General features: G+C 47.3%; 1 protein-coding gene across 1 annotated transcript in view; it reads left to right on the top strand.

The window, feature by feature from the left end:
• Window positions 1-21,386: 21,386 nt before the first annotated feature.
• The window catches only part of TGM7 (transglutaminase 7), a 35,083-nt gene continuing 30,657 nt past the window's right edge, over window positions 21,387-25,812 (top strand). The window contains exon 1 of the mRNA XM_089310176.1: window positions 21,387-21,504. Coding sequence (XP_089166302.1) covers window positions 21,462-21,504 — 43 coding nt within the window. The 5' untranslated portion in view covers window positions 21,387-21,461. The remainder of the gene's footprint in view (window positions 21,505-25,812) is intronic.

Genomic DNA, 25,812 nt, shown 5'->3' with positions numbered 1-25,812 from the left:
AAAGAACCCAAGTACTCTAATATGGTTGTCTTAGTTTGCATCTTAACCATGAGGCCAAATGCCTGTGAAGAGTGGGAAATTTGAATAATGGAAAGTAGAGCTTTCAACTGAAGATCTTTGCTCATTCATTCATCCATTCAACATCTAAATGTTTTAAACAGATTTGTCAGTGAGCCAAATAATCCCTTATGGAATTTCAACCTAATAGGAAGATAAGAAATTTTAAAAACACATTTTATATTAGAATTGATAAGGATTTAGAAAATGTAAAGTAGGGTAAGGAAGATCTGGAATATATAGGGGAAGGGATAGTGAGTTATGATACTGACTAGGGTAGGGGTAAATTATTAGCAAAGACCTGAAGCGAGAGTCTTAGATAAGTAAATTACTGGGACAGAGAGTTTCAGACATCCGAATAATCAGAGCAAAGCTCCTAAAGCTTTTCATTACAAACTTTGGCTTTTAAAAATTGAATAAGGGGCTGGTGTTGTGGCATAGCAGGTTAAGGTACCTGAAACACTGGCTTCTCATATGGGTACCAATTCAAGTCCTGGCTGCTCCACTTTCTATCCAGTTCCCTGCTAACGTGCCTGGTAAAGCAGCAGCAGACGGCGCAAGTGTTTGGGCCCCTGACACTCATGTGGGAGACTTGAGTTGCCACTGTTGCCATTTGGGGAGTGAACCAGTGAGTGGGAAATCTAGTACTCTGTGGTCTCTCCTTTTCTCCCTGTAACTCTGCCTTTCAAGTAAGTACAATCCTTATCAAAAGCCTTTTGTTTTAAAGATCATTTAATTAATTATTAATTAATTTAATTAATTAATTAATTAATTAAATTAATTATTAATAAATAATTTGAAAGTCCAAGTTACACACACAGAGAGGGAGAGACACAGAGCATGAGCTATTTCATCCACTGATTCACACCCAAAATGGCTACAACGGTCAGTTCTGGGCCAGATTGAAGCCAGGACCCAGGAGCTTCATCCGGGTCTTCCTCATGGATGCAGTGGCCCAAGCACTGGGCCATGGGCTGCTGTTTTTCCCCAGGCCATTAGTAGTGAGCTTGATCAGGAACAGAGCAGCTAGGACATGAACCAGCACACATATGGGATGCCAGAGTCACAGGCAGTGGTTTTACCAGCTATGCCACAACGCCAGCCCCAATAAAATCTTTTTTAAAAATGAAAAGAACTTTGCTTTTAAAAGTTGAATGAAGGGGCCAGCCCTGTGGCACAGTGGCTTAAGTTACCATCTGTGACACTGTCATCCCTTACGGGCGCTGGATCCAGTCCTGGCTGCTCCATTTCCAATCCAGCTCCCTGCTAATGCACCTGGGAAAGTAGTGGAGGATGGCTCAAGTGCTTGGGCCCCTGTACTCATGTGGGAGACCTGGAAGAAGCTCCTGGTTCCTGGCTTCAGCCTGGCCCAGCCCTGGCCATTGTGGCTATTTGGGGAATGAATCAGCAGATGGAAGATCCCTCTGACTCTCCTTCTCTCTTTAACTCTGACTTTCAAATAAATAAACAAATCTTTAAAAAAAGAAAAGTTGAGTGAAAAATAGAGTTGTTCAGGGTTTTGGGTGATACTTGACTTTTTTTAAAGTAAGACTTCATGATTTTAGGGAAGTTTTAGGTTTTGAGAGGAGGGTACTTAGATTTTCCATATACTAGTACCTTTGTTACAACTAAGGAATCTACACTAATACAACATTAACACCAAAGACTGTAGTTTACTTTAGGATTCACTTTTGGTGTGGTGTAGTGTATGGACTTGAACAAATATATAACGGAATCTATCCACCATCATAGTATCATATAGAATAGCTTCAATGTCCTAAAAATCCTCTCTTCCTATTCCTCCTTCCTTCTTCCCTGCCACCTGTAAACCACTGGTTTGTTTTTATAATTGTCTTTTGACTTCTCCAAGATGCTATACAGTTGGAATCACACAGTGTTTTCAGATTGGTTTCTTTTGCTTCAAGTTAACATTTTTAAAGGACCCCTCTGGTGAGAATAGATGCTGGGAGTAAAGGTAAGGAGGCTTTTGGAAGATCACTGCAGTAATCAAGATGAGAAATGATGTGTGGAGTTAGCTGGAGCTGGGAGAAATGATGGCATTTGGAGTACGTTCTGGGGGTAGAGCCAACAATTTCCTAATGGGCTGGAGTTGGGAATGATAGAGAGGAGTGAGGCTGGGCTGCCAGACTGCAAGCCTAAGCCACTGGAAAGCTGGAACTTCTGTCAACTGAGGCAGAGGAGGCTGCCTGAGGTGCAGATTTGCGAGGGGAGACGAGGAGTCCAGATTGGATGTGGTGCCTTTTGTGACGTCCAAATGAAGATCCACTTGCTCACTCAGCTATTTTTTAGCTTCTATCCTCATCCTTTATGTTCACCCCCCTTTTCCTTTTCCTTCTTCTATAAATATCCATAGCAAACACCAGAATGGGACTAGCAAATAAAAATGGCCGAATTGGAAATACAAATTGTAACCTTGGAACAGAAGGAGCAAACCTTCTTGTGATGGCCTGAGCCTGGCTGCTCCATTCAGACCATCATCTTGGTTATTTCTAATTTTCATTTCTTCCTGTACTAATGTTTATCAGACATACTGTATGATTCCTTATTAGCAGCATTTTCAGAAAGACAGAGTTGACTATTCCCTCTCACGAGCTATCCCCTGTGACACCTTCTCATACCACCTTTCTTTACTGGGCTTCCCAGTTATATGGAAGCATACCTAGTTCCCAAGGCATGCAATGCTGCTTCATACCCCCTTTCCTTTCCTTTTTAGATTCTTCCTGTCTGAACTTTCAATCCTCTCTTTCCTTGCCAAACCCCAGCCATCCCAACCTTGTTCACACAACCCTACTTGGTTTGCAAAGCGTGTTTTTGGAAGGTGCTTCCTGATTCTAAGTTACCCTTCTTCTGTCTTGCCATAGCATCTTGTAAATATCATTCATATTTAGCTTATATTGTGTTGCAATTTATTTTTTTTTAAAGATTTATTTATCTACTCAAAAGTCAGAGTTACACAGTGAGAGGAGAGGGCAGAAAGTGGGCGGGGGGGAGGGGAGTGTTCCCTCCGCTGGTTCACTCCGCAGTTGGCCGTAACAGCCGGAGCAGTGCCAATCCAAAGGCAGGAGCCAGGAGCCTCCACCAGGTCTCCCACACAGGTGCAGGGGCCCAAGGACTTGGGCCATCTTCTACTGCTTTCCCAGGCCACAGCAGAGAATGGATCAGAAGTGGGGCAGCCAGGACATGAACTGGCGCCCATAAGGGATGCCGGCACGGCAGACCAGGGCCTTAACCCGCTGTGCCATAGCTCCGGCCCTGCAATTTATTTATTTATTTATTTATTTTTTTCATTCTGTCTTCTCACTCGGACTGCAGTTCCTTGAGGATGAGGATATTGTCTTACCTATCTCTGTAAATCTTGTCACTCCATAAACACTTGAACTGAACAAGGGTCTCTCATTGTGAGTGCTTAATTTCCTTAAGTCAGATGGCTCTCATATCCTTTTAATGTGATAAATTTCAAGTCACTGGCTTCCTGGGGAAGGCCACAGAAGAATAACAACAGTGACACCCTCCACACAAAAATGACACAAGCTTTTGTTGTGCAGGCCTGTTCACTGGTCACAAACTAAGAGAGAATGAGTCAGGCCCTTTAGAACACAGCTGTGACCACACACACCTGCTTTTAGGAGCCCCATTGTTAGCTCTGCTGCTTTGTTTCCTGCTCAGACATCTGGTGGGTAGTGACAGAGATAAGTAACTGCAGACAGTTTTGCATTGTTTTAGTAGAAAACCAGTATATCCATCACATTCCAGCTATTAAGAAGATCCACCTCATTGTAGCTTGAATCTACGACTTAGCTGCCAATCCAGTTTTCTTTGATTTTATGCAGCTTGGGTGACCTATCCCTGTAGCTCCTTTTGATTTGAGTTGACCACCTAGATTCATACCGATGTCAATTCAACCACATGGATTTAGCTAGAACACACAGCAGCTCAAAGTTCTGTCTCTTGCTCTGTATTAACCAACTGTTCATTTAAAAACATTTATTGCTGGCGCTGTGGCACAGCAGGTTAAAATCCTGGTCTGCAGGGCCAGCATCCCATATGGGCGCCGGTTCACATCCCAGCTGCTCCACTTCTGATCCAGCTCTCTGGTATGGCCTGGGAAAGTAGAAGATGGCCTAAGTCCTTGGGCCCCTGCAGCCACTTTGGAGACCAGATAGAAGCTCCTGGCTCCTGGCTTTGGATCGGCACAGCTCTGGCAGCTGTGGTCATCTGGGGAGTGAACCAGCAGATGGAAGATCTCTCTCTGTCTCTCTGCCTCTCCTTCTGTCTGTGTATAACTCTGATTTTCAAATAAATAAATAAGTCTTGCAAATTTTTTAAAATATTTATTGTTGCTATTTATTGTGTAAGTTGCCTGTTCGAATTGTAGACGTATTATAAAAAGCAAGATCAACTGTTTTTAAACATTTCCAAGGACTTTCTGACCATCTTGGGGTCCCATCATTTGCCTTTTTATGAGCTCTGAATAAAATAATTATTTTTTACAAGCCCAGAGAAAGTTGACTTCAGGGAGACAGAATCCCAGCCCAGAGGAAGTTTAGAACTGGTAAGAATGTAAGGATCTGAAATAACACCACGTTGTTCCATAGCCTGTGTGTGACATCTAATCAGACAACAAAAAGGTACAGTCTTACTCAGTGGACCAGCAGAGGTCTGGAGTCAGGCTGAGGGAAGCAGCAAGAGGGACCACTGACTTCAGCAGGGGAAAGAGGGTGGAACATGACTCCAGAATACAAGGTGGGACTACCTGAGCCTTGGCAGAAACCAGCATAGAATATGGCAGCACCAGACCAGACCACAGGACACCCCAGATCAGGAAGGAGCCAGAGATCTATGTTTTTGCTCCCCTGAGGACACATGAACGCCTTCTACACTCAGAAGCCACTCTAGGAAGAAGGCAGAGGGTGAGAAATGTCTTGAGAATGGAGAAACACCATGAAGAGGGAGTTAAATGTTGAAATGATCAAAAGCAGGGGCCAGTGTTGTGGCACAGTGTGTTAAGACTCTACCTGCAATGCTGGGATACCATATGGGAGTGCTGGTTCGAATCCCAGCTGCTCCACTTCTGATCCAACTCCCTACTAATGTGCCTGGGAAAGCAGCAGATGGCCCAAGTACTTGGACTCTTGTCACCTACATGGGAGACCCAGATGGAGGAGTTCTGAGCTTCTGGCTTTGTGGCCTAGCTCTAGTCATTGAGGCTATTTGAGGAGTGAACCAGTAGATGGAAGATAATCTTTCTGTCTCACCACATCTCTGTCACTCTGCTTTCAAATAAAGCCTCAGAAAGAAAGAAAGAAAGAAAGAAAGAAAGAAAGAAAGAAAGAAAGAAAGAAAGAAAGAAAGAAAGAAAGAAAGATTGGTTCAAAGGAACACAGTTACCTCAGATTACACAAGTAGCGCATAGTGCAGCCCCAGAACCTGTGCCCTTAGCTGCTACACTACACCTGGATGGGCACCAAGCAGGATGAATTCTCCAGAGCTTTGGAGGCTACCCAAAATGATGTGGATTGGAAAACACAGGAGCCATAATGGATTCTGAGCTGAAGACTTATATGACGTCTAAGGAAGACCAGTCTGGCAGAGCCCTGCAGGATGGGATAAGGGGAGAAGAGACTGAATACAGGATAAAATTATGGGGGCTGGCACTGTGGCATAGTGGGGGAGGCTGCCGCCTGCAGTGCTGGCATCCCATATGGGTGCCAGTTCAAATCTTGGCTGCTCCACTTCTGATCCAGCTCTCTGCTATGGCCTGGAAGAACAGTAGAGGATAGCCCAAGTCCTTGGGCCCCTGCACCCATGTGGGAGACCCGGGGGAGCCTCCTGGCTCCTGGTTTTGGATCAGTGCAGCTCTGGCCATTGCAGCCATCTGGGAAGTGAAACAGTGGGTGGAGGACTTTTCTCTGCCTCTCCTTTCTCTGTGTAACTCTGATTTTCAAATAAATAAATAAATCTTTAAAAAAATTAAACAGCAGTATCTGTAACCCAGGCCAAAAATGGTAAGACCATAATACAGAGCAATAAAAATGGGGGGGGGGAGTACACACTGGATTACTTGTAATAACAGAATTAGCATCAGAACTATATAGGCACTGAGTATGGGCCAGCACTATGCTGAAGATCATCTCGTTAGGGGCTGGCATTGTGCCACAGCAGGATGCCTGTGATGCTGGCATCCCATATGAGGGCCATTTTGAATCCCAGTTGCTCCACTTCTGATCCAGCTCCCTGCTAACGCACCTGGGAAAACAGTGGAGGATGACCCTACCACCCACATGGGAGACCCAGATGGAGTTCCAGGCTCCTGGATTTGGCCCGGTCCAGCCCTGTCCATTGTAGCATTTGGGGAGTGAACCAGCAGATGAAAGATCTCTCTCTCTTCTCCTTTTGCCTGTCCCCTCTCTGTAACTCTGCCTTTCATATAAATTAATAAGCAAATCCTTAAAAAAGATTAGTTCATTTGATTATCACAGCAATTATTGTATTCAATATTTTAATCTGTTGTTATTCCTATTTTATTCATGAGGAAATGGAAGTGCAAGGGGGCTAAGTCGGGGGGGTCCATGCCACACCCCTGTAAGTGGTAAGGCCAGACACCAAACCTGGGATATCTGATGATAGAGCCCGGGATCTACCCAGACTACTGGAACATCGTGAAGCAACAGGGCCAGGTGGCTCATGACAAGGGACAGGAGGTGGAGGAATCAGAGACCACATAAAGATGTCTAGAACTGGAGATTAGAAATGGGTAGTTGAATGGGAGACCAGGAGAAGCACCTGGCTCCTGCCTTCAGATCGGCGCAGTGCACCGGCTGCAGCGCACCAGCCATGGCAGCCATTGGAGGGTGAACCAATGGCAAAAGGAAGACCTTTCTCTCTGTCTCTCTCTCACTGTCCACTCTGCCTGTCAAAAAAAAAAAAAAAAAAAAGAAAAGAAAAGAAATGGGTAGTTGAAAAACAGGTGGTTTAGGGGTTGGTGCCATGGCGCAGGTTAATCCTCCACATGTGGCACTGGCATCCCATATGGGCACCGGTTCTAGTCCCAGCTGCTCCTCTTCCAATCCAGCTCTCTGCTATGGCCTGGGAAAGTGGTAGAAGATGGCCCAAGTCCTTGGGTCCCTGCACTCACATGGGAGATGGGGAATAAGCTTCTGGCTCCTGGCTTCAGATCTGTGCAGCTCTGGCCATCACGGCCATTTGGGGAGTGAACCTATGGAGGGAAGACCTTTCTCTCTGTCTCTCTCTCGCACTGTCCGTAACTCTGCCTCTCAAATAAGTAAATAAATAATCTTTAAAAAAAAACATGGTAGCATGCACAGAAAATGAATTTAGTTTGGAATATGTTGAGTATGTCAACACAGATCAATTTCCCGAGCACTGAGATGGGATGTAATAGGACACAGTGAGTTTTTTAAACCCAGTCTGTATATTTAAGGCATTAGTTAATGCAGAGGTAATAGTAAAGTCAACCCTCAAATCTAAAGACATGCATTACTTTTGGTAATCTGAATTTTCCCTATTGCATGAATACAATTATAAATAAGAAAAAAAGTAATATAGTCTCTATCCATGAAATTAAGGACACTTGGGTGAGAGGGAAATTTAGAGATCTCTAGCAGTATGTAAGCTATCACTATTATTCTGTATTCATCAGAGAATTTTATCTTTTTTAAATTTGAGAGTCAGAGAATGAGAGACTGAAAGACAGACAGACAGAGAGGTCCCATTTGTTTGTTCTTTCCCCCAGTGCTTGCAGAGGCTATGGCTGGGCCAGGCTGAAGCCAGGAACTCAATGCAGGTGTCGCATATTGGGCAGGAACTGAATAACTTGAGCCATCACCTGCTATCTCCCAGGGTCTGCATGAGTGGGAAAATGGAATTGGAAGCCAGCGTCAGGTCTCAAACCCAGCTAATCTGATATGGGATGCAGGCATCTTAACCACTAGGCCAGTTTCCTACCCTAGCAGGAAACTTGCTCAGTGACTCGAATCTTCTGAAAAGCTCAACTATTTCTCGATGCTGCTTCCAGGCTTGTGGTTACAACACATACCTTCAAAGGACCTCACTCATCAGATCGAACAAGCCATAGTCCTGCCTTCTTTCTCATCAGAAAGCCCACAGGTGACTACCTGAGGACAGAGGTGAACTCTCCAGAAATGGAATAGGACAATGGAGAATGAAGTATGTTACTGTTGGGCACCAAAAAATACGTTGTGCCCAGATCATTAGATCCCCGCAGAGACCCCCAGAGAGTCGATCACACCGAACTGTAAAAGCAAGGTTTATTCGGGAGTACAAGCCGCGACAGGGACCCCACCCAACCAACCGGCGCAGCAGAGGAAGGAGTGAGGCCCCGGTCTTTGTTTGGGAGAGTTTTTAAAGGAAAAAAGGGCTACATCAGCAGGAAAAGAGTTACATACAGCACGGAAGCTTTGGGTACAGGGAGTTACAGCGGGGGCTTACAGCACGGGAGCTCTGGGCACAGGGAGTTACTTCGTTCAGCAGTCTCTACTGTGCTGTCCTTGGTCTACCGAGCTAGCTGTCCCTGGTAAGCTTTCATATCTCTGGAATGCCTGAATGCCTGCTTTTACAAGGACCCAGGTCTGCTATGGGAAACGGAGGCTGCTTTTTTTATTGTTTAAAAATGGAGTCACTTTGGTTCTTCATTACCACTGGCCAACTTCTGTGGTCCTAGCCAGGGGCTCCTTGGGTGAAAATAAGGAAAGCCAAGCAGAGAAGGACAGATATAAGATTTTTTTTTTAAATATGGGGCCAGCGTTGTGACATAGTAGTAAAGCTGCCACCTGTGATGCCAGCATGCCATATGGGTGTCCGGTTTGAGTCCCGGCTGCTCCACTTCCAATCCAACTCCCTGCTAATGTGCCTGGGAAAAGCAGCAGAGGAAGGCCCAAGTGCTTGGACCCCTGCCACCCATGTGGGGTACCCTGAGGAAGCTCCTGGCTTCAGCCTGGCCCAGCCCTGGCTGTTGCAGTGATCTGGGAAGTGAATCAGTGGATCGAAGATTGTTTTCTCTCTCACTCTCTTTCTGTAACTCAGACTTTCAAATAAATAAATACATCTTACAAAAATAATAGGCAAATAAATAGGCAAAATCACCAAATAGGCAAATCATTAAATAGGCACAATCACTGCTATTTACTGAGAGTTGATTCTGCCCAGAACCGAGCCAAGTACATTTTTGTACGGCCTCCTGTGATGTTCACAGGCCTGTATGTAAAGAGGCCCTACTCCTGTGTCCCCTTTGAAGATGAGGAAACTGAGGCTTAGAGAAAGGAAGCCATGTGTTCGTGGACTCAGGCCAATCAGAGAGACAGGATTCAAACCCAGGATGGAGAATCCTGCAGTAACTCAGCGTTGAGTTCCCAGGTGTGGACAGAATCCAAACACACTAATCTTCCTTGTAAGAAGAGCTACCACCACATCTTCCAGGTCCAAGCTGGGAGCATCAAGCCGGAACTTGAGGGAACTACCTCTGGGAACATGCTGCTGGTCAGACTGGCCGTGCAGGCGGCGGCAGCCCTGCCCCTGAAATGGCACAACTCCCTTCTCTACACTGCCTACCCAGAAACCTGAAATTCCTTCCTGTCGACTTTGAGAACTAAACCTTCCATAACCCTTGAGTGTCTCTGCTTCTTTTACAAGCCCATGATTTCACGCCACACTGAAATCAAATCATCAAGGCCCTGGTTTCTGTCATGGCAGTTGAACACAAGCCATTAAGGGGAAGCATTGTCCTTTTATTCAGAACAACCAACCAAGCTTGAAACTATGTCAGAAATGAGTGCTATTTCCTGGGACTGGTGCACTGTGGGTGACTGCCCCAGTGCCCAGTCCTTATATTACCCTGAAAACTAACTGGGATAATACAGTTTTGGGACAACTGCTAGGTAGGGAGTTGGCCTAGAAATCATTCTCTCATCCAGAAATTTTGCTACTGCTCTTCCAAGCAGCTTAGAAGCCAGATTTCAGAGCCCGGGTGTTGTGGCATAGTAGGCTAAGCCTCTGCCTGCAGCGTTGGCATCCTGGTTCATGTCCTGGCTGCTCCTCTTCTGATCCAGCTCTCTGCTATGGCCTGGGAAAGCAGTAAAAGATGGCCCAAGTCCTTGGACCCCTGTACCCACGTTGAGATACCCAGAAGAAGCTCCTGGCTCCGGCTTCTTAAACCCAGCTCCTGCTGTTGCAGCCATTTGGGGAGTGAATCAGTGGATGGAAGACCTTTATCTCTGTCTCTCTCCCTCTCTGTCCATAATTCTCTCAAATAGATAAATAAAATCTGGAAAAAAAAAAAAAAAAGAAAGAAAGAAACCAGACTCCATTTAGTTCCTGGTTTCCTGTCCATAACCTCACTGGCTATTGAGTCAGAAGTTAAGAGTGGGGACTAACTTCCAGATCCTGGCAGAAGTGTCGTCTGTCCTGAGGCTTTCTCAAGTCCATGGGAAAGTGTCTTTTAAAGGAGATTGAGTGAATCTCTAGCTTAGAGTTAAGAGGAAACTGATTCTGGTTTGTTTTTTTTTTTTTTTTTACAGGCAGACTTAAACAGTGAAAGAGAGAGACAGAGAGAAAGGTCTTCCTTCCATTGGTTCACCCCCCAAATGGCCGCTACGCGCCGAAGCCAGGAGCCAGGTACATCTGCATGCAGGGTCCAAGCACTTGGGCCATCCTCCACTGCACTCCCGGGCCACAGCAGAGAGCTGGACTGGAAGAGGAGCAACCGGGAAAGAATCTGGCGCCCCAACTGGAACTTGAACCCGGGGTGCCGGTGCCACAGGTGGAGAATTAGCCAAGTGAGCTGTGGTGCCGGCCAAGATTCTGTTTTGAATCTCAGCTCTCTGCTTGGTGGGTTATATTGTGTATATGGGTATATTGTAATCTCTATTCCAGATTCTTTTCTCTCACAGAGATAAGATTTGTTTTTTAAAGATTTATTTATTTATTTGAAAGTTAGAGTTACAAAGAGAGAGATAGGCAAAGAGAGAAAGAGGTCTTCCATCCGCTGGTTCACTCCCCAGATGGCCGCAATGGCTGGAGCTATGCCGATCCGAAGCCAGGAGCCAGGAGCTTCTTCTGGGTCTCCCACATGGGTGCAGGGGCCCAAGGACTTGGGACATCTTCTACTGCTTTCCTAGGCCACATCAGAGAGCTGGATCAGAAGTGGAGCAGCCGGGTCTCGAACTGGTGCCCACATGGGATGCCGGCACTGCAGGTGGCAGCTTAACCTGCTATGCCACAGCATTGGCCCCAGAGATAAGATTTCTAAGTGAAAACATTTACATAGGTGCACAAATAGGACCAAGATTTATTTAAAGGTGAGAGAGAAAACATACGTTCACACGTGAGTGCAGGCCTCCCCATAAGGAGAAATACCCACCATGAGCAGGCCAGAGAGTTGCCAGGGTGGGGAGAGGAAGGAGGACAAACCTGTGTAGCAGCCCAACTGTGGTGAGGGCCCTCTCCTGCCTCTGGTCTCTTCCGAGGTAGGAGGTGGTGCCGTTACATACACGACGCTACCTAAATGTGATGATAGTTTCATGGTGTCTGCCCCCTCTAGGTCCTGTCTAAAACAGGTGCATCCTGGGAAAGGGGGCATTTTGATTGACTAACAAGGGGATGACATTACTTTGGGGCTTGCAGGGACTTCCAAGTCACTCAGACCTAAACTAGCTACCTAGTTACATTGTATCACTTACGCTCAGCACCTCAGCCACCCCAGCCTTGATGCTGCTGAAGCCACAGGGAGTCACTGGCCGCCTTGTCTCATTCCTAACCACCGTCCAGATGTTCCCTTTCAGGATGCTGCGATTCCAAGGGAACGGGCTTCCCACCCCCTTGCCCTGTTGCAAACCCTGGCTTTCCGTCTTCCCAGAAGCTCCACTTCATGGATTCATCTGTAGTCGTTTATGGCGTCATGAACACTGGGTCAGGGGACAAGGAGACTCCAGGGAAGGAGACCGAGACATCTGTGAAGCTGTGAAGCTCCTCCCTGACTCCAAACCAACACCTTTCAGGATATGAAGCCATCGCCCTCACTCAGGGCTTCTGGTGAAAGTGCTGAAGCCATGGCTTAGCCGTGTGCCCGTCCTTAAGCTCCAGCCTGGCTCCTTGCCTGGATGTAGGGTTTTGTCAGCCAAGGTTGAAGAGCAGCCACACCTTCCTTTAATGATTTTTGCCCAAAGCCTGTCCCAACCGAGGAGAATCGATGCCAGAATAATCGTTAACAACACCACAGGCTGACGCGGAATAATCTCAACCTGATTTTCGGTCAAGTTCTGAGTAAACTTTCCATCACCTGGCTCAACGGCTTTTCCTCTTGTCTAAAAGTTGTGAGGGCGTTGCTCGGGTTCATTCCTCCTGCTAACTGAACCTTCCCCAAACAACAGGCAGGGAACTGTCGGCTCAGGTGGAGTCTCACAGCCTGCGACACGGACTCAGGGGACACGGAACCCTGGAAGGCAGCTCAGGGAAGGGCGCTTCCTACCTCTGTCTGTCAAGAGACCAGAGGGAGCACAGGGCCATGGGCAAAACTCACTTCAGAAATTCTGTGTGTTGGGCTGGTGCTGTGGCATAGAAGGTTAAGCTGCCGCCTGCAGTGCTGGCATCTCATGTGGGCGCTGGTTCAAGTCCCAGCTGCTCCACTTCTGATCCAACTCCCTGCTAACGTGCCTGGAAAAGCAAGCAGGAGGTAGCCTAAGTGCTTGGGGCCCTGCACCCATGTGGGAGACCTGGAAGAAGCTCCTGGCTCCTGCCTTTGGCCTTGCCCAGCCTTGGCTGTCGCGGCCATTTAAAGAGTGAACCATCAGAATGGAAGACCTCTCTCTCTCTCTCTCTCTCTCTCTCTCTCTCTCTCTCTAACTCTGCCTTTCAAATAAATAAATAAATCTTTAAAGAAAGAAAAGGTACCACACTGCTGTGGAGAAATGGTATGTGCTGTTTCCATGGGGTTAGGAAAGGCAAGACCCTCCAAGGTAGGGGTCCTACAAACTCTAAGAGCGGTTCTGCTTCTGTGAAGTTGGTTAGATTTATGTGGGCTTTATTTTTTATCATAGTCATTATTACCATACTAGCTGTCAAAGTGATCAAATGTTTGAAATTTCAAAATGGCAATAAATTAAAAAATTTGTCTTTCAGTTAAAATTCCAGTATCATCCCCGTTTCCCTGCCCTGGCCATCCAGCGGCTGTTTCTCTCATGGTCACCAAATCTGTTGGTTCAAACTCTGCATGTCTGTCAAATCCAGTGTCTTCTTTCCATCTGTTGCCTCAGTTTGCAGCTCTCCAAGGAGCCTCTCACTCAGACTACTGCAGTGGCCACACAGCTTCCACATTCTCCCCACACCATTCTATCTCCCATGCTGACAGGGAAGAAGGAAAAGCCAATATAACAACATGTCAGCATTCATAGCACAACTATTTGCAATAGCCAAAAGGTGGAGACAACCCAAATATCAGTCAACCAACGAATAAACAAACTAAATGTGGCATGCCCATACAATGGACTATCATTCAGCCATGGAGAAGAATGAAGTACTGAGACTACATCAGGGATGAACTTTGAAAACATCATGCTGGCCGGCGCCGCGGCTCACTAGGCTAATCCTCCGCCTTGCGGCGCCGGCACACCGGGTTCTAGTCCTGGTCGGGGCACCAGATTCTGTCCCGGTTGCCCCTCTTCCAGGCCAGCTCTCTGCTGTGGCCAGGGAGTGCAGTGGAGGATGGCCCAAGTGCTTGGGCCCTGCACCCCATGGGAGACCAGGAGAAGTACCTGGCTCCTTCCATCAGATCAGCGCGGTGCGCCAGCCGCAGCGCGCTGGCCGCGGCAGCCATTGGAGAGTGAACCAACGGCAAAAAGGAAGACCTTTCTCTCTGTCTCTCTCTCTCACTGTCCACTCTGCCTGTCAAAAAAAAAAAAAAAAAAAAAAAAAGAAAGAAAGAAAAAGAAAACATCATGCTAAGTAAAAGAATCCTGTCATGGAGCCAGTGCTGTGGCATGGTAGATTAAGCCTCTGCCTGTGGTGCCAGCATCCCCTATGGATGCCGGTTCAAGTCCCAGCTGCTCCACTTCTAATCCAGCTCCCTGCTAATGGTCTGGGAAAGTAGGGGAAGATGGCTCAAGTGCTTGGGCCCCTGCACCTACCTGGGAGACTGGGAAGAAACTCATGGTTCCTGGCTTTGGCTTAGCCCAGCTCCAGCCTTTGTGGCCATTTGGGGAGTAAACCAGCAGATGGAAGACCTCTCTTTGTCTCTCACTCTCTCTGCCTGTAACTCTGCTTCTCAAATTAATAAATAAATAAATCTTTTAAATAAATAAATAATCCAGTCACTAAAGAGCACATATTATATGATTTCACTTATATGTAATATCCAGGATAGGCCAATTCATAGATGTAGAAGAGAGATTAGTGGTTTCCAGTGGTTTGAGGAAGGGAGGATGGGAAGTGACATCTTTTTTTTTTTTTTAAAGATTTATTTATTTGAAAGTCAGAGTTACACAGAGAGAGGGAAGGAGAGGCAGAGAGAGAAAAAACAGAGAGGTCTCTCATCACCTGGTTCACTCCCCAGTTGGCTGCAATGACCGGAGTGCGTCAACCCAAAGCCAGAAGCCAGGAGCTTCTTCTGGGTCTCCCACATGGGTGCAGGGGCCCAAGGACTTGGGCCATCTTCTACTGCTTTCCCAGGCCATAGCAGAGAGCTGGATTGGAAGAGGAGCAGCCGGGACTAGAACCGACACCCATCCATATGCTGGCACTTCAGGCAAGGGCGTTAACCCATTGCACCAAGCACTGGCCGGGAAGTGACATCTTAATGGGTCTGGGGTTTTGGGGCAGGGGAGTGATGAAAATGTTCTGAAACTTGATATTGGTGAGAGTTATACAACAATGTGAATGTACTAGATATCACTGATGTAAACATAAAGGTGTTTAAAACAGTAAGTTTTATGCTATATGTTAGCACACTAGAAAAAAAATTGTTATCACATTGGTCATTGCCATGGGCTCCTTGAACTCAGTCCTACTTAGAAGACCCTCTTGGAAGCCAGGGGGAGAATACCTCCAAATTGTCTCCTCTGAGCAAGGCCAGAAGGGAGGACTTCCTTACCAGACCCTGGTCCCCAGTTGTCAAAGTTTTTTCCTTGTGCTATCAATTTCCTTCCCTCCTTCCATGTTTGCACGTGTGTAAATGCCCAGCAGGTTAGAGATGCCAGGAGATAGAACACAAGAGATTCCTGAGCAAGCTGGGTCCCAGGCCTTCATGACACACCTGCGGGATAGCGTGGCATCGGTCCCACCAGCTGCTGCAGAAACAGCTGGAGTTAATCGTGGGCCAAGGGAAACCGAGATGTGGGCATGAGATGTGTGTAGTAGTACATGGCTGGCTTTTACAGAAGTAGCTTTATGGAGTAGAAAGTAGGTAGGGAGGAGAGAGAAACAGGAGCCTGATGGATTATTGTCACTCTCAGATCATCATTTGTGCTTCAGAGTGTCATTGTCTCATTTCTCTTGAAAGTGACTGCCTGTCCACAGCCTAACTTCTCGCTGTCCATCACGATCTCATACTACTCAAGCTTGCCCACTCAGTTTCTCCCACTGCATCAGAGTGCCCAGGAAATCAAGAACTCAACCTTCTCTCCATTTATCATCTTCCTCCTGCTTTTCTCCCAAATCAGTTTAGAATTAATAAAGGTATGGGGCCAGAGCTGTGGTGCAGTGGGGTAAGATGACGCCCGCAATGCCAGCATCCCATAAGAGAGCTGGTTCATGTTCTGGCTGCCCCACTTCTGATCCAGCTCTTTGCTAATGCACCTGGGAAAGCAGAAGATAGCCTGAATATTTGAGCCCCTGCCACCCACCTGGGAGACCTGGATGGAGTTGCAGGCCATTTATGGAGTGAACCAGCAGGTGGAAGATCTTTCTCTTTCAGTCCCTCCCTCTTTCTAACTCTGCCTTTCAAATAAATTTAAAAATATTTTAAAAAAAGAATTCATGATATATTATTTTAGTCATTCTCTCAAGACAGTTCTAGGCTCTTGTCCATTACCACTTTCATACCATTCGGCTGACAGAACTCCACTATGTGGAGAAATCAACTCTCGGCTTTCTCCATTGTCACATCCCCGGATGCACCTCACTGGACAGCAAAGGCAGGTGGCAGGCATGTGCTTCCATGTTCACTGTGATTGTGAGGACCAGCTCTGTACTCCTCCATTCCTTAAATAGGACCCTTGGTTCTAGTTGGACATACTGCTGCCACAGATGAGAGATTGTAGTTCCCAGCTGCCCTTGTGTGCAGGTGTGGTCAAGTGACCAAGTTCTAGCAAATGTGGGAGAACAGAATGGTGACAAACGTTGACAGTTGCTTCAGGAATGCTTAAAGGGAGCTGATTTACAGAAATAACCTCCCTTTCTACCTTCTGATACAATTCCTGGGGCTGTCTGAACTGTGAGAGGACCGTCAGAATGGAAGCCGTGAGCCAAGATGCCGAAGCAAACACAGTGCTTTCAGTTTCTGATGTAACTGTATGCTAACCCTAGTCTTATCTTCATAATTTCTTTATGTGAAAGAGAAATAAGCTTTGATCTCATTTACTATTAGTTTTTGCATTTTATTATACGCAGCCAAACTCAGGCCTAATAAATCTAATATATGTAACCACCCACCTTAGGAGGAGGGTCCCATACAACCTAACAATCCTACAACCTTTTTCTGGTCAATGAATGCTCGTATTCTTCTCAATGGCTATACCAAACCTTCATCGTGCTTCTCAAATACCCGACTTTCTGCTTCCTGTCTCACAGTCAGCAGATGACTGGTCTTCTGCACTGCAGGTAAAGCAGGAGTCATCGGATCCGAAAGTCCCAAGATTCCTGCCACGACCTCCCCTGCCTTCCCACACTGCCTCGCTCTCCCCTCTGGTCTCTTGACAGACAGAGGTAGGAAGCGCCCTTCCCTGAGCTGCCTTCCAGGGTTCCATGTCCCCTGAGTCCGTGTCGCAGGCTGTGAGACTCCACCTGATCCAGGTTCAGCTGGACATTGAAAAAGAAAAGAAAGGGGCCAGTGCTGTGGTGCAGCAGGTTAACACCCTGGCCTGAAGTGCCGGGCTGGTTCGAGACCCGGCTGCTCCACTTCCAATCCAGCTCTCTGCTATGGCCTGGGATAGCAGTGGAAGATGGCCCAGGTCCTTGAGCCCCTGCACTCACGTGGGAGACCCGGAAGAAGCTCCTGGCTCCTGGCCTCAAATCGGCACAGCTCCGGCCATTGTGGCCCATTGGGGAGTGAACCATTGGATGAAAGACCTCTCTCTCTTTCTGTCTCTCCTCTCTCTGTGTAACTCTGACTTTCAAATAAATCAATAAATAAATCTTTATAAAAGAAAAAAAAAGGAAAGAAGAAACTCCATAAAATCTCATTCACGGGCTGGCACCGTGGTTCAATAGGCTAATCCTCCGCCTTATGGCACCAGCACACCAGGTTCTAGTCCCGATCGGGGCACCGGATTCTGTCCCGGTTGCCCCTCTTCCAGGCCAGCTCTCTGCTGTGGCCAGGGAGTGCAGTGGAGGATGGCCCAAGTGCTTGGGCCCTGCACCCCATGGGAGACCAGGAGAAGTACCTGGCTCCTGCCATCGGATCAGTGCGGTGCGCCGGCTGCAGCGCGCCAGCCGAGCCGGCCGCGGCGGCCATTGGAGGGTGAACCAATGGCAAAAAAAAAAAAAAAAAAAAAAGGAAGACCTTTCTCTCTGTCTCTCACTGTCTATTCTGTATTCTGCCTGTTAAAAAAAAATCTCATTCACAAAGGAGTGAAACAATAGTAGGTAATATTTAAATATTAGTGAATTTTTCATTAGAAAATAAAGGGATGGTGAAGAGATTCCCTTCAACTGGCCTCTGCCTCTTGGTGTCCTCAATTTCTCCCTTCATTGATTAAAGCAGAGTAAGAGTGAGTTAAGTTTGGCCAAAGCAAAGGAAGTCAATCCTCAGTTGTGTCTAAATTCACTGTCTGCATATCCCACTCCCCAGTGTGCTCCTGACCCTCTTTCTCCCCTGCCATCACCACCTCATCAAAACCCTCACCAAGCTACCAACAGTCCCCATGCCACAGCTCAAGGGTGCTTTCACACTTTGTTATTTGACTGTTTAATAGCATTTTAGATCAATATGTGCTCTTTGCTTCTAAAAATAGTCTTTTTTAGGCTTCTTAAGACAATCACCCCTGATTTTTCTCGCACCTCTTAGCCTGTTGTTAAGCTTCCACCCTCCTCTACCCGACCTTAAATCCTGGAGTTTCTCAAGGCCTGTCTAGGCTCTGTGCTTTCTCACTCACTCTGTAACATTCCCCTGGGGGCTCTCATCAAACCATCGGCTCCAGTGACTGTCTACTCAGATCTCTAACCGACTTCTCTGAGCTCCAGATTCACCTCTTCAACAGCCTAATCAACATCTCTGTTATGTCTCATTATCTTTTTTTTTTTTTTTTTTGACAGGCAGAGTGGACAGTGAGAGAGAGAGACAGAGAGAAAGGTCTTCCCCTGCCGTTGGTTCACCCTCCAATGGCTGCCGCGGCCGGCGCGCTGCGGCCGGCGCACCGCGCTGATCCGATGGCAGGAGCCAGGAGCCAGGTGCTTTTCCTGGTCTCCCATGGGGTGCAGGGCCCAAGCACCTGGGCCATCCTCCACTGCACTCCCTGGCCACAGCAGAGAGCCGGCCTGGAAGAGGGGCAACCGGGACAGAATCCGGCGCCCCGACTGGGACTAGAACCCGGTGTGCCGGCTGGCGGAGGATTAGCCTAGTGAGCCGCGGCGCCGGCCTGTCTCATTATCTTTTTAAAAATATTTATTTATGTATTTATTTGAAAGCCAGAATTAGAGAGAGGGAGAGAAGGAAAGAGAAAGAGAAATCTTTCAGCCACTGATTAACTCCCCAAATGGCCACAACTGCCAAGACTGGCCCAGGCCGAAGCCAAGAACTCCATCCAGGTCTCCCACATGGGTGACAGGGTCCTAAGGACTTGGGCCATCTTTCACTGTCTTCCCAGGCACATTTTTAGGGAACCAGATCAGAAGTGGAACAGCTGAGACTCAAACCGGTGCCCATGTGGGAGGCAGGTGGCAGCTCAGCCTGCTGAGCCATGGTCCCCTCATTTTCATTTCAAAGTCACTACAAATCCCGGACCTGACGCATGATCTGATTCGCTCACTCCCCAAACTCGATCCTCACCCAGTGTTTCCTATTTCAGAGAAAAGCATCACCCGAAAGCTTGGAGCCTTAGGACTCAGGATTCCTTCTTCTCCCTCATCCGCCTATCTAGTTAATCACACCACCTGCCAGTTTTTCCTTTATTGAATGTCTCTAGAACCTTCTTCTGAGAGCATCTCTGAAGGCACCACCCTGGTCCAGGTTCCCATTGCTTCTCATCTGGATTGCTGCAGGAATCTTTTCTCATCCACTTTGCCTCCCTCCCCATCCATCCATCCATTCTGATGAAAGTCTGAGTGATCTTTTTAAACACAATTTTGACATTTTATCACTCTACTTAAAACTTTCAGTGGTTTCTCACTGCTCTTAGGAAAACAAAGTCCCAGGCATGCCTTTACTTGATACTCTACTCCCCTTTGCTCAAGGTACTCGAGTCAACTGACTCTCAGAAGCGTGAAGACAATCACATCTGCTTCTGTTCACTCTGCAGCGTTTGTACATCTCTTCCCTTGGCAAGGAAAGTGCCTTGAAACTCAGTGTCATGTTCTCATTCTTAGAATTTCCAGTCATCGGGCCGCTGCTGTGGCACAGTGGGTTAAAACCCCAGCCTGTGGCGCCAGCATCCCATTATGGTTCTAGTCCCGGCTGCTTCTCTTGCGATCCAGCTCTCTGCTATGGCCTGGGAAAGCAGCAGAAGATGGCCCAAGTCCTTGGGGCCCTGCACCCACATGGGAGACCCAGAAGAAGCTCCTGGCTCCTGGCTTCAGATCAGCTCAGCTTTGCCCGTTGCAGTCATTGGAGGGTGAACCAGCAGAATGGAAGACCTTTCTCTCTCTGGCTCTACTTCTCTCCGTAACTCTTTCAAATAAATAAAATAATTGTAAAAAATTTTTTTCAGTCATCTCCCTAAACAAAGTCAAAGGTCATTCCCCTAAGAGCCCTCCGGTCCCTTCCATCCTCCCTGGTTCAGCCTGGCCCTCTAGAGACATGCCTCAGAACAGTCTGCACTTGCTCCACTGGACTTCGGGAGTAATTATGAGACACCTGCTTCCCCTGAGGGAAAAGAAGCTCCACAAGTACAGCGATGACATCGCTTGTCTCCTGCAGCACCTTCAGAATCTAGCAGAGTGGCGTGCTCATGGGAACATGCAATAAAAAGGTCTGTTGGATGAATTCATGAAAGACTTTTGTCATGATCCTTCTAGAGGCTCATTCTGGAAGAAGTCACTCCAGAAACCCTCCTGCAGAATTACCTTCTAGGAAACAGAGGCAGCTTCCTGAGATTTGTCACCTGGGTCAGGGGGGTTGGGTATAGCCACTCAACCATGTGTCCTCCGAGGGGTTGTTTAGGGAAATCACTTTCGTTGCTATATTAAGGTGTAGAATATATGGCACTATTAATTTGGTCTGAAATCAGCACATGTCATTCGTGTGAGGACTCAGTTGCTATGGCTGCTCTCTGAGGTTCATTGCATCTCATGAGATACATCTGCTTCAGCCCCAAGTCCCACTGTTGTTCATTGCACCTGCACCTACGCTGATCCTGTAGTGTCTACCTCTTTAAATAGCCTCCAAGGAGAATTCTGGATATACCATGTAAATCATGTTTCCTAGCATGTCACCCTAAACATACCTTTCTCATAGGATGAAATCTCTTCAACTGTATCTACAGAGCCTGGAATTGTGCCCAGCACATGACAAATCCTTAATAAATCCTTGTGGAGAAAATGAATGGAACAGCTGCAAACTATGAGAGCATCTATCATGACAAGCTTGTGGGACTATTGCTAGCAGAGGCAGGCAGTGCCCTCCGCCTCAGGTTTCAGATGCAGAAACTGGGCAAAACTCCACTCTTCCTCCATCATTTTCAAGTGTGTCTTAGGGGGGAAAAAGAGGGACTGGGGGCCAACATGACTACTCTCCTTGGCTATCTAGCTACTAAAGCAAGTTTAACGTCCAGATGGAGGTTGAACAGGCAGGTCACCACCAGGAAGGGGCCTTCTGGATGAGAACCAAGACATAAGAGCAGGGGCTGATTCCAGGCAGAGGGTGGGGCTGATGTCATTAACTCCACCTGCCCTGCCTTCCTGGCTATATAACCAAAGGCCTCTGTAAACTTCCCAGGCCGGGAGCATCTAGCCTGGTGGAGCCTGTCAACCCACACTCGAAGAGCATGATACCAGCCGATGGGAAAGCAGACCTGACTGTGGACAAGAGTAAGCAAGCCTGGGGATGCTCTAGGGGAGGCGACTCCGAGTGGTGGAACTCAAATATTCCAGAATACCGGCTTTATTTTGTAGGTAACTCAGTCTGTTCCGGTGAGATTCCTCTGAGTGAACACAGAAGACAGGGAGGCTAGCAGGGAAGAAAAAGTACACAAGTGGTTATTTAGAGTCTGATGAGTATTGTGTTCTGAGAGAGTCAATATGAGGACCTCATAGCAAGGGAACGATGCTTCAGCTAAGCTGTGAAGTGAGGGCAGAAAAAGCAACCAGGAAAAAGAAAGGCTTGAGGAAAGATTTAACAACTTATTGCTTCTTCTTACGTTGTTTTAATTTTTTTAAACTTTATTTATTGAAGAGGGAGAGAGACAGGCAGACGACAGAGCTTTTATCTGCTGGCTTAAAAATGCTTACAATGAGGCCGGCGCTGTGACTCAACAGGCTAATCCTCCGCCTTGCAGCGCCGGCACACCGGGTTCTAGTCCCGGTCGGGGCGTCAGATTCTGTCCCGGTTGCCCCTCTTCCAGGCCAGCTCTCTGCTGTGGCCAGGGAGTGCAGTGGAGGATGGCCCAAGTGCTTGGGCCCTGCACCCCATGGGAGACCAAGAGAAGTACCTGGCTTCTGCCATCGGATCAGCGCGGTGCACCAGCCGCGGCGGCCATTGGAGGGTGAACCAATGGCAAAGGAAGACCTTTCTCTCTGTCTCTCTCACTGTCCACTCTGCCTGTCAAAAAAAAAAAAGTGTTTACAATGGCCAGGGTTGGACCAAGTCCAGGTCCAGGCCAGGAGTGGCAGGGACCCAATTATTTGAGCTATTCTTGTACTGCCTCCCAGGGTCTGCACTGGAACGATGCCGAAATCAGGAATCAGAGCTGGAAAGTGAACTCAGGTACTCTGATATGGGACATAGCCTCTTGACCACTAGGTGAAACTCTCATCCCAGGGAAAGACTTGAATTTGGGAATATGATAACTGGCAAACCAGCAAAAAGATCAGAAAACAAGTGGGAGGGAGAGTTACCGGTGATGTAACTGTAGACATGGTCAGGGAGAAATAAGGCGGCAGAATTGTGGACAGCTTAAGATTTTGGACTTTAGAGCAACAGGAGCCATTGACGAGTTTTAAGCAGAACTAATCAATTTAGGTTGGCTCTGATGTCCTCAGTCCCCTTGGATAATCAAGCTGGGAACACTGGCAAGAAGGAGTGAGAATGAGGCTGGGCTCCGGATAATGCCAAATTCTCCATGGCTATGAGTGTGTCCTTGGACAGTTTAGTAGCAAGTCTTGACAAATGTTCTTTCACTCAACACAAATCTACCATTCCGAAAGTTCATGCTATCATCATTACCAATGAAAGCGGCTAATGTTTATACAGCACTTTATGGTTTCTGCAAACATTACCTATTCAATTCTCAAAGCAAGCTCATAAATTATGCATTGCTATTATTTTACAAAGGAGGAAAGTGACGCTAGTAGATAATAGCTAGCTCATGGCCAAGCAAGCACTAAAGCTCAGAAGGACCAGAGCAGGGTCCTGAACTAGGTTCTCTAACTCAGAAACCCGTGCTCTGCCCATTTGGCCACACAACCTGCGAAGAGTAGGTTTTTAAAAAACTGTTGAAATTTTTGTAATATTTACAAGAAGAAGCAAGAAATAATATGAATTGGGGGTAGGTAGGTAGAGTTGAGTACAGTTTTGAATATGTTAGATGTGGAGTGACTGTGGGATCTTCAAGCGGAGAAACAAGTAGATACATATAAGGGTGTGGATCCCGGAGAGATTATAGTGTTCTATAGTTTAGTGTTAAAGGTCCTCAGAGCAAGCTGTCTTATTGTGGGACAAATCTAGGGGGTTCAGTAACCAGACGGAGTTCAATCTATTATTAGCACAGTGATGGTTCTACAGAAGGCACTTTTTGTTCTGAAAGCTAAATTTAAAACTTGACTGGGCCGGTGCCGCGGCTCTTTAGGCTAATCCTCCGCCTAGCGGCGCCGGCACACCAGGTTCTAGTCCCAGTCGGGGCGCCGGATTCTGTCCCGGTTGCCCTCTTCCAGGCCAGCTCTCTGCTGTGGCCACGAAGTGCAGTGGAGGACGGCCCAAGTGCTTGGGCCCTGCACCCCATGGGAGACCAGGAAAAGCACCTGGCTCCTGCTATTGGATCAGCGCGGTGCGCCGGCCGCAGCGGCCATTGGAGGGTGAACCAACGGCAAAGGAAGACCTTTCTCTCTGTCTCTCTCTCTCACTGTCCACTCTGCCTGTCAAACAAAAAAACAAAAAACAAAAAACACTTGACTGTACCAGGTATTTGTCTTATGGGGGATACTTTAAAAACAAAACCAATCAATTAAAGGACAGGATCTGTAATGCCATGAGTATTAATCATAACTTAATTGATGGTAACTTGATTAAAAAATTAATTGCCAGGACCCATGTTGGGGTGTAGCAGGTTAGCACCACCTGCAATGCCATATGGGCACCGGTTTGAGTCTCAGCTGCTTTACTTCTGCTCTCTGCTAATACCTGGGAAAGCAGCAAAAGATGGCCCAATTGGTTGGGCTCCTGCAACTCACATGGGAGACCCAGAAGAAGCTCCTGGCTCCTGGCTTCAGCCTAGCACAGCTCTGGCCATTGCAGCCATCTGGGGAGGAAACCAGAGGATGGAAGCTCTCTGTCTCTCCCTCTCTCTGTAGATAGCTCTACCTTTCAAATAAATACATCTTTTAAAACAAAAATTAGGGGCCGGCACTGTGGTGTAGCAGGTAAAGCCACCACCTGCAGTGTTGGCATCCCATATGGGCACCAGTTCAAGTCCCAGCTGCTCCACTTCCTATCCAGCTGTATGCTATGGCCTGGGAAAGCAGAAGATGACCCAAGTCCTTGGGCCATGGCACCTGCGAGGGAGGCCCAGAGGAGGCTCCTGGCTCGTGGCTTTGGATTGGCACAGCTCCGGCCGTTGAGACCAACTGAGGAGTAAACCAGCAAATGGAAGACACCTCTCTCTCTCTCTCTCTCTCTCTCTGCCTCTCTGCCTCTCTGTAACTCTGCCTTTTAAATAAATAAATAAATCTTTTTAAAAAATTAGTTGCTCAATACAGTTGATGAGCAATAGTAAGATGGCAACAGTGTGTGAGAAACCAATGTAGGGTGATGACATGGGAGAAAAAAGCTAGAAAGAATCAAAAGCCCACTTTGATCAGTGATGTTTAGATTTTTAAAACCAATTACATGAGGCCGGCACTGTGGCCTAGTGGGTAAAGCCACTCCCTGCAGTCCCGGCATCCCATATGGGAGCCTGTTCAAGTCCTGGCTGCTCCACTTCCCATCCAGCTTCTGCTATGGCCTGGGAAAGCAGTAAAAAGATGGCCCAAGTCCTTGGGCCCCTGCACCCTCATGGGAAGACCTGGAGGAATCTCCTGGCTCCCCTGGCTTCAGGCTGGCACACCTCCAGCTGTTGTGGCCAATTGGGGAGTGAACCAGCAGAAGGAAGACCTCTCTCTCTCTCTCTCTCTCTCGGCCTCTCCTCTCTCTGTGTAACTCTGACTTTCAAATAAATAAAATAAATCTAAAACAAAACAAAACAAATCAAAACAATTACAGGCCTGGTGGTTAAAATTCTGATTAGGGTGCCCAAGTTCAAGTCCTGGCTCTGTTCCCAATTCCAGCTTCCTGCTAATGCACACCCCAGGAGGCAGCAGTGATGGCTCAAGTAGCTGAATTCTTGTTACCCAGATGGGAAACCTAGACTGACTTCCTGGCCCCTGGCTTCTACATCAGGCAAGCGATGATGTAGACATTTTGGGGATCGAACCAGTGGATGGATGGGAGTTCTCTCTCCCTCTGCCTCTCTCTATCGCAAACAAATAAAATAGATTAATAAAACCAATCACCCACCACTAAAGCTCTCATATCTAAAGCAGGGCATGACAAACAGTTTTCATTTTGCATTTCTGAAATTTTTGAGTTGCTTTTTCCTCCCTATTGAAATGATTGCTTGATAGAGAGAGTCTGTGTGATGCAGGTGATTCCTGAGCTACTTTCAGGAGAAGCCCTCGCTGTCCCCCCTTCCCCGACATCACTCATGCTGTGCTTTTGGCCTGGAATGCCTTTCTCCATCCCTCTTCTCCAAGGCCCTCTCCATCCTTCAGTGACACATCACAGACCCCAGCGCCTTTCTGGGGCTCCTCCGTACAACTCCTCCATCGTTTCCAGTCAGCTACTCAGGTTCCATCATAGAGGATGCGTGTGTTTCTCCAGCAGATTCTAAGCTCCTTGGGGATAAAGCTCAGCTCTTATTTTGTGTG

The sequence above is a fragment of the Oryctolagus cuniculus genome, chromosome 12 (genome assembly GCF_051225735.1).
Source record: "Oryctolagus cuniculus isolate XC-2025 breed Fujian yellow rabbit chromosome 12, ASM5122573v1, whole genome shotgun sequence".
Taxonomy (NCBI): Eukaryota; Metazoa; Chordata; class Mammalia; order Lagomorpha; family Leporidae; genus Oryctolagus; species Oryctolagus cuniculus.
This window is presented reverse-complemented; position numbering and strand designations above follow the sequence as displayed.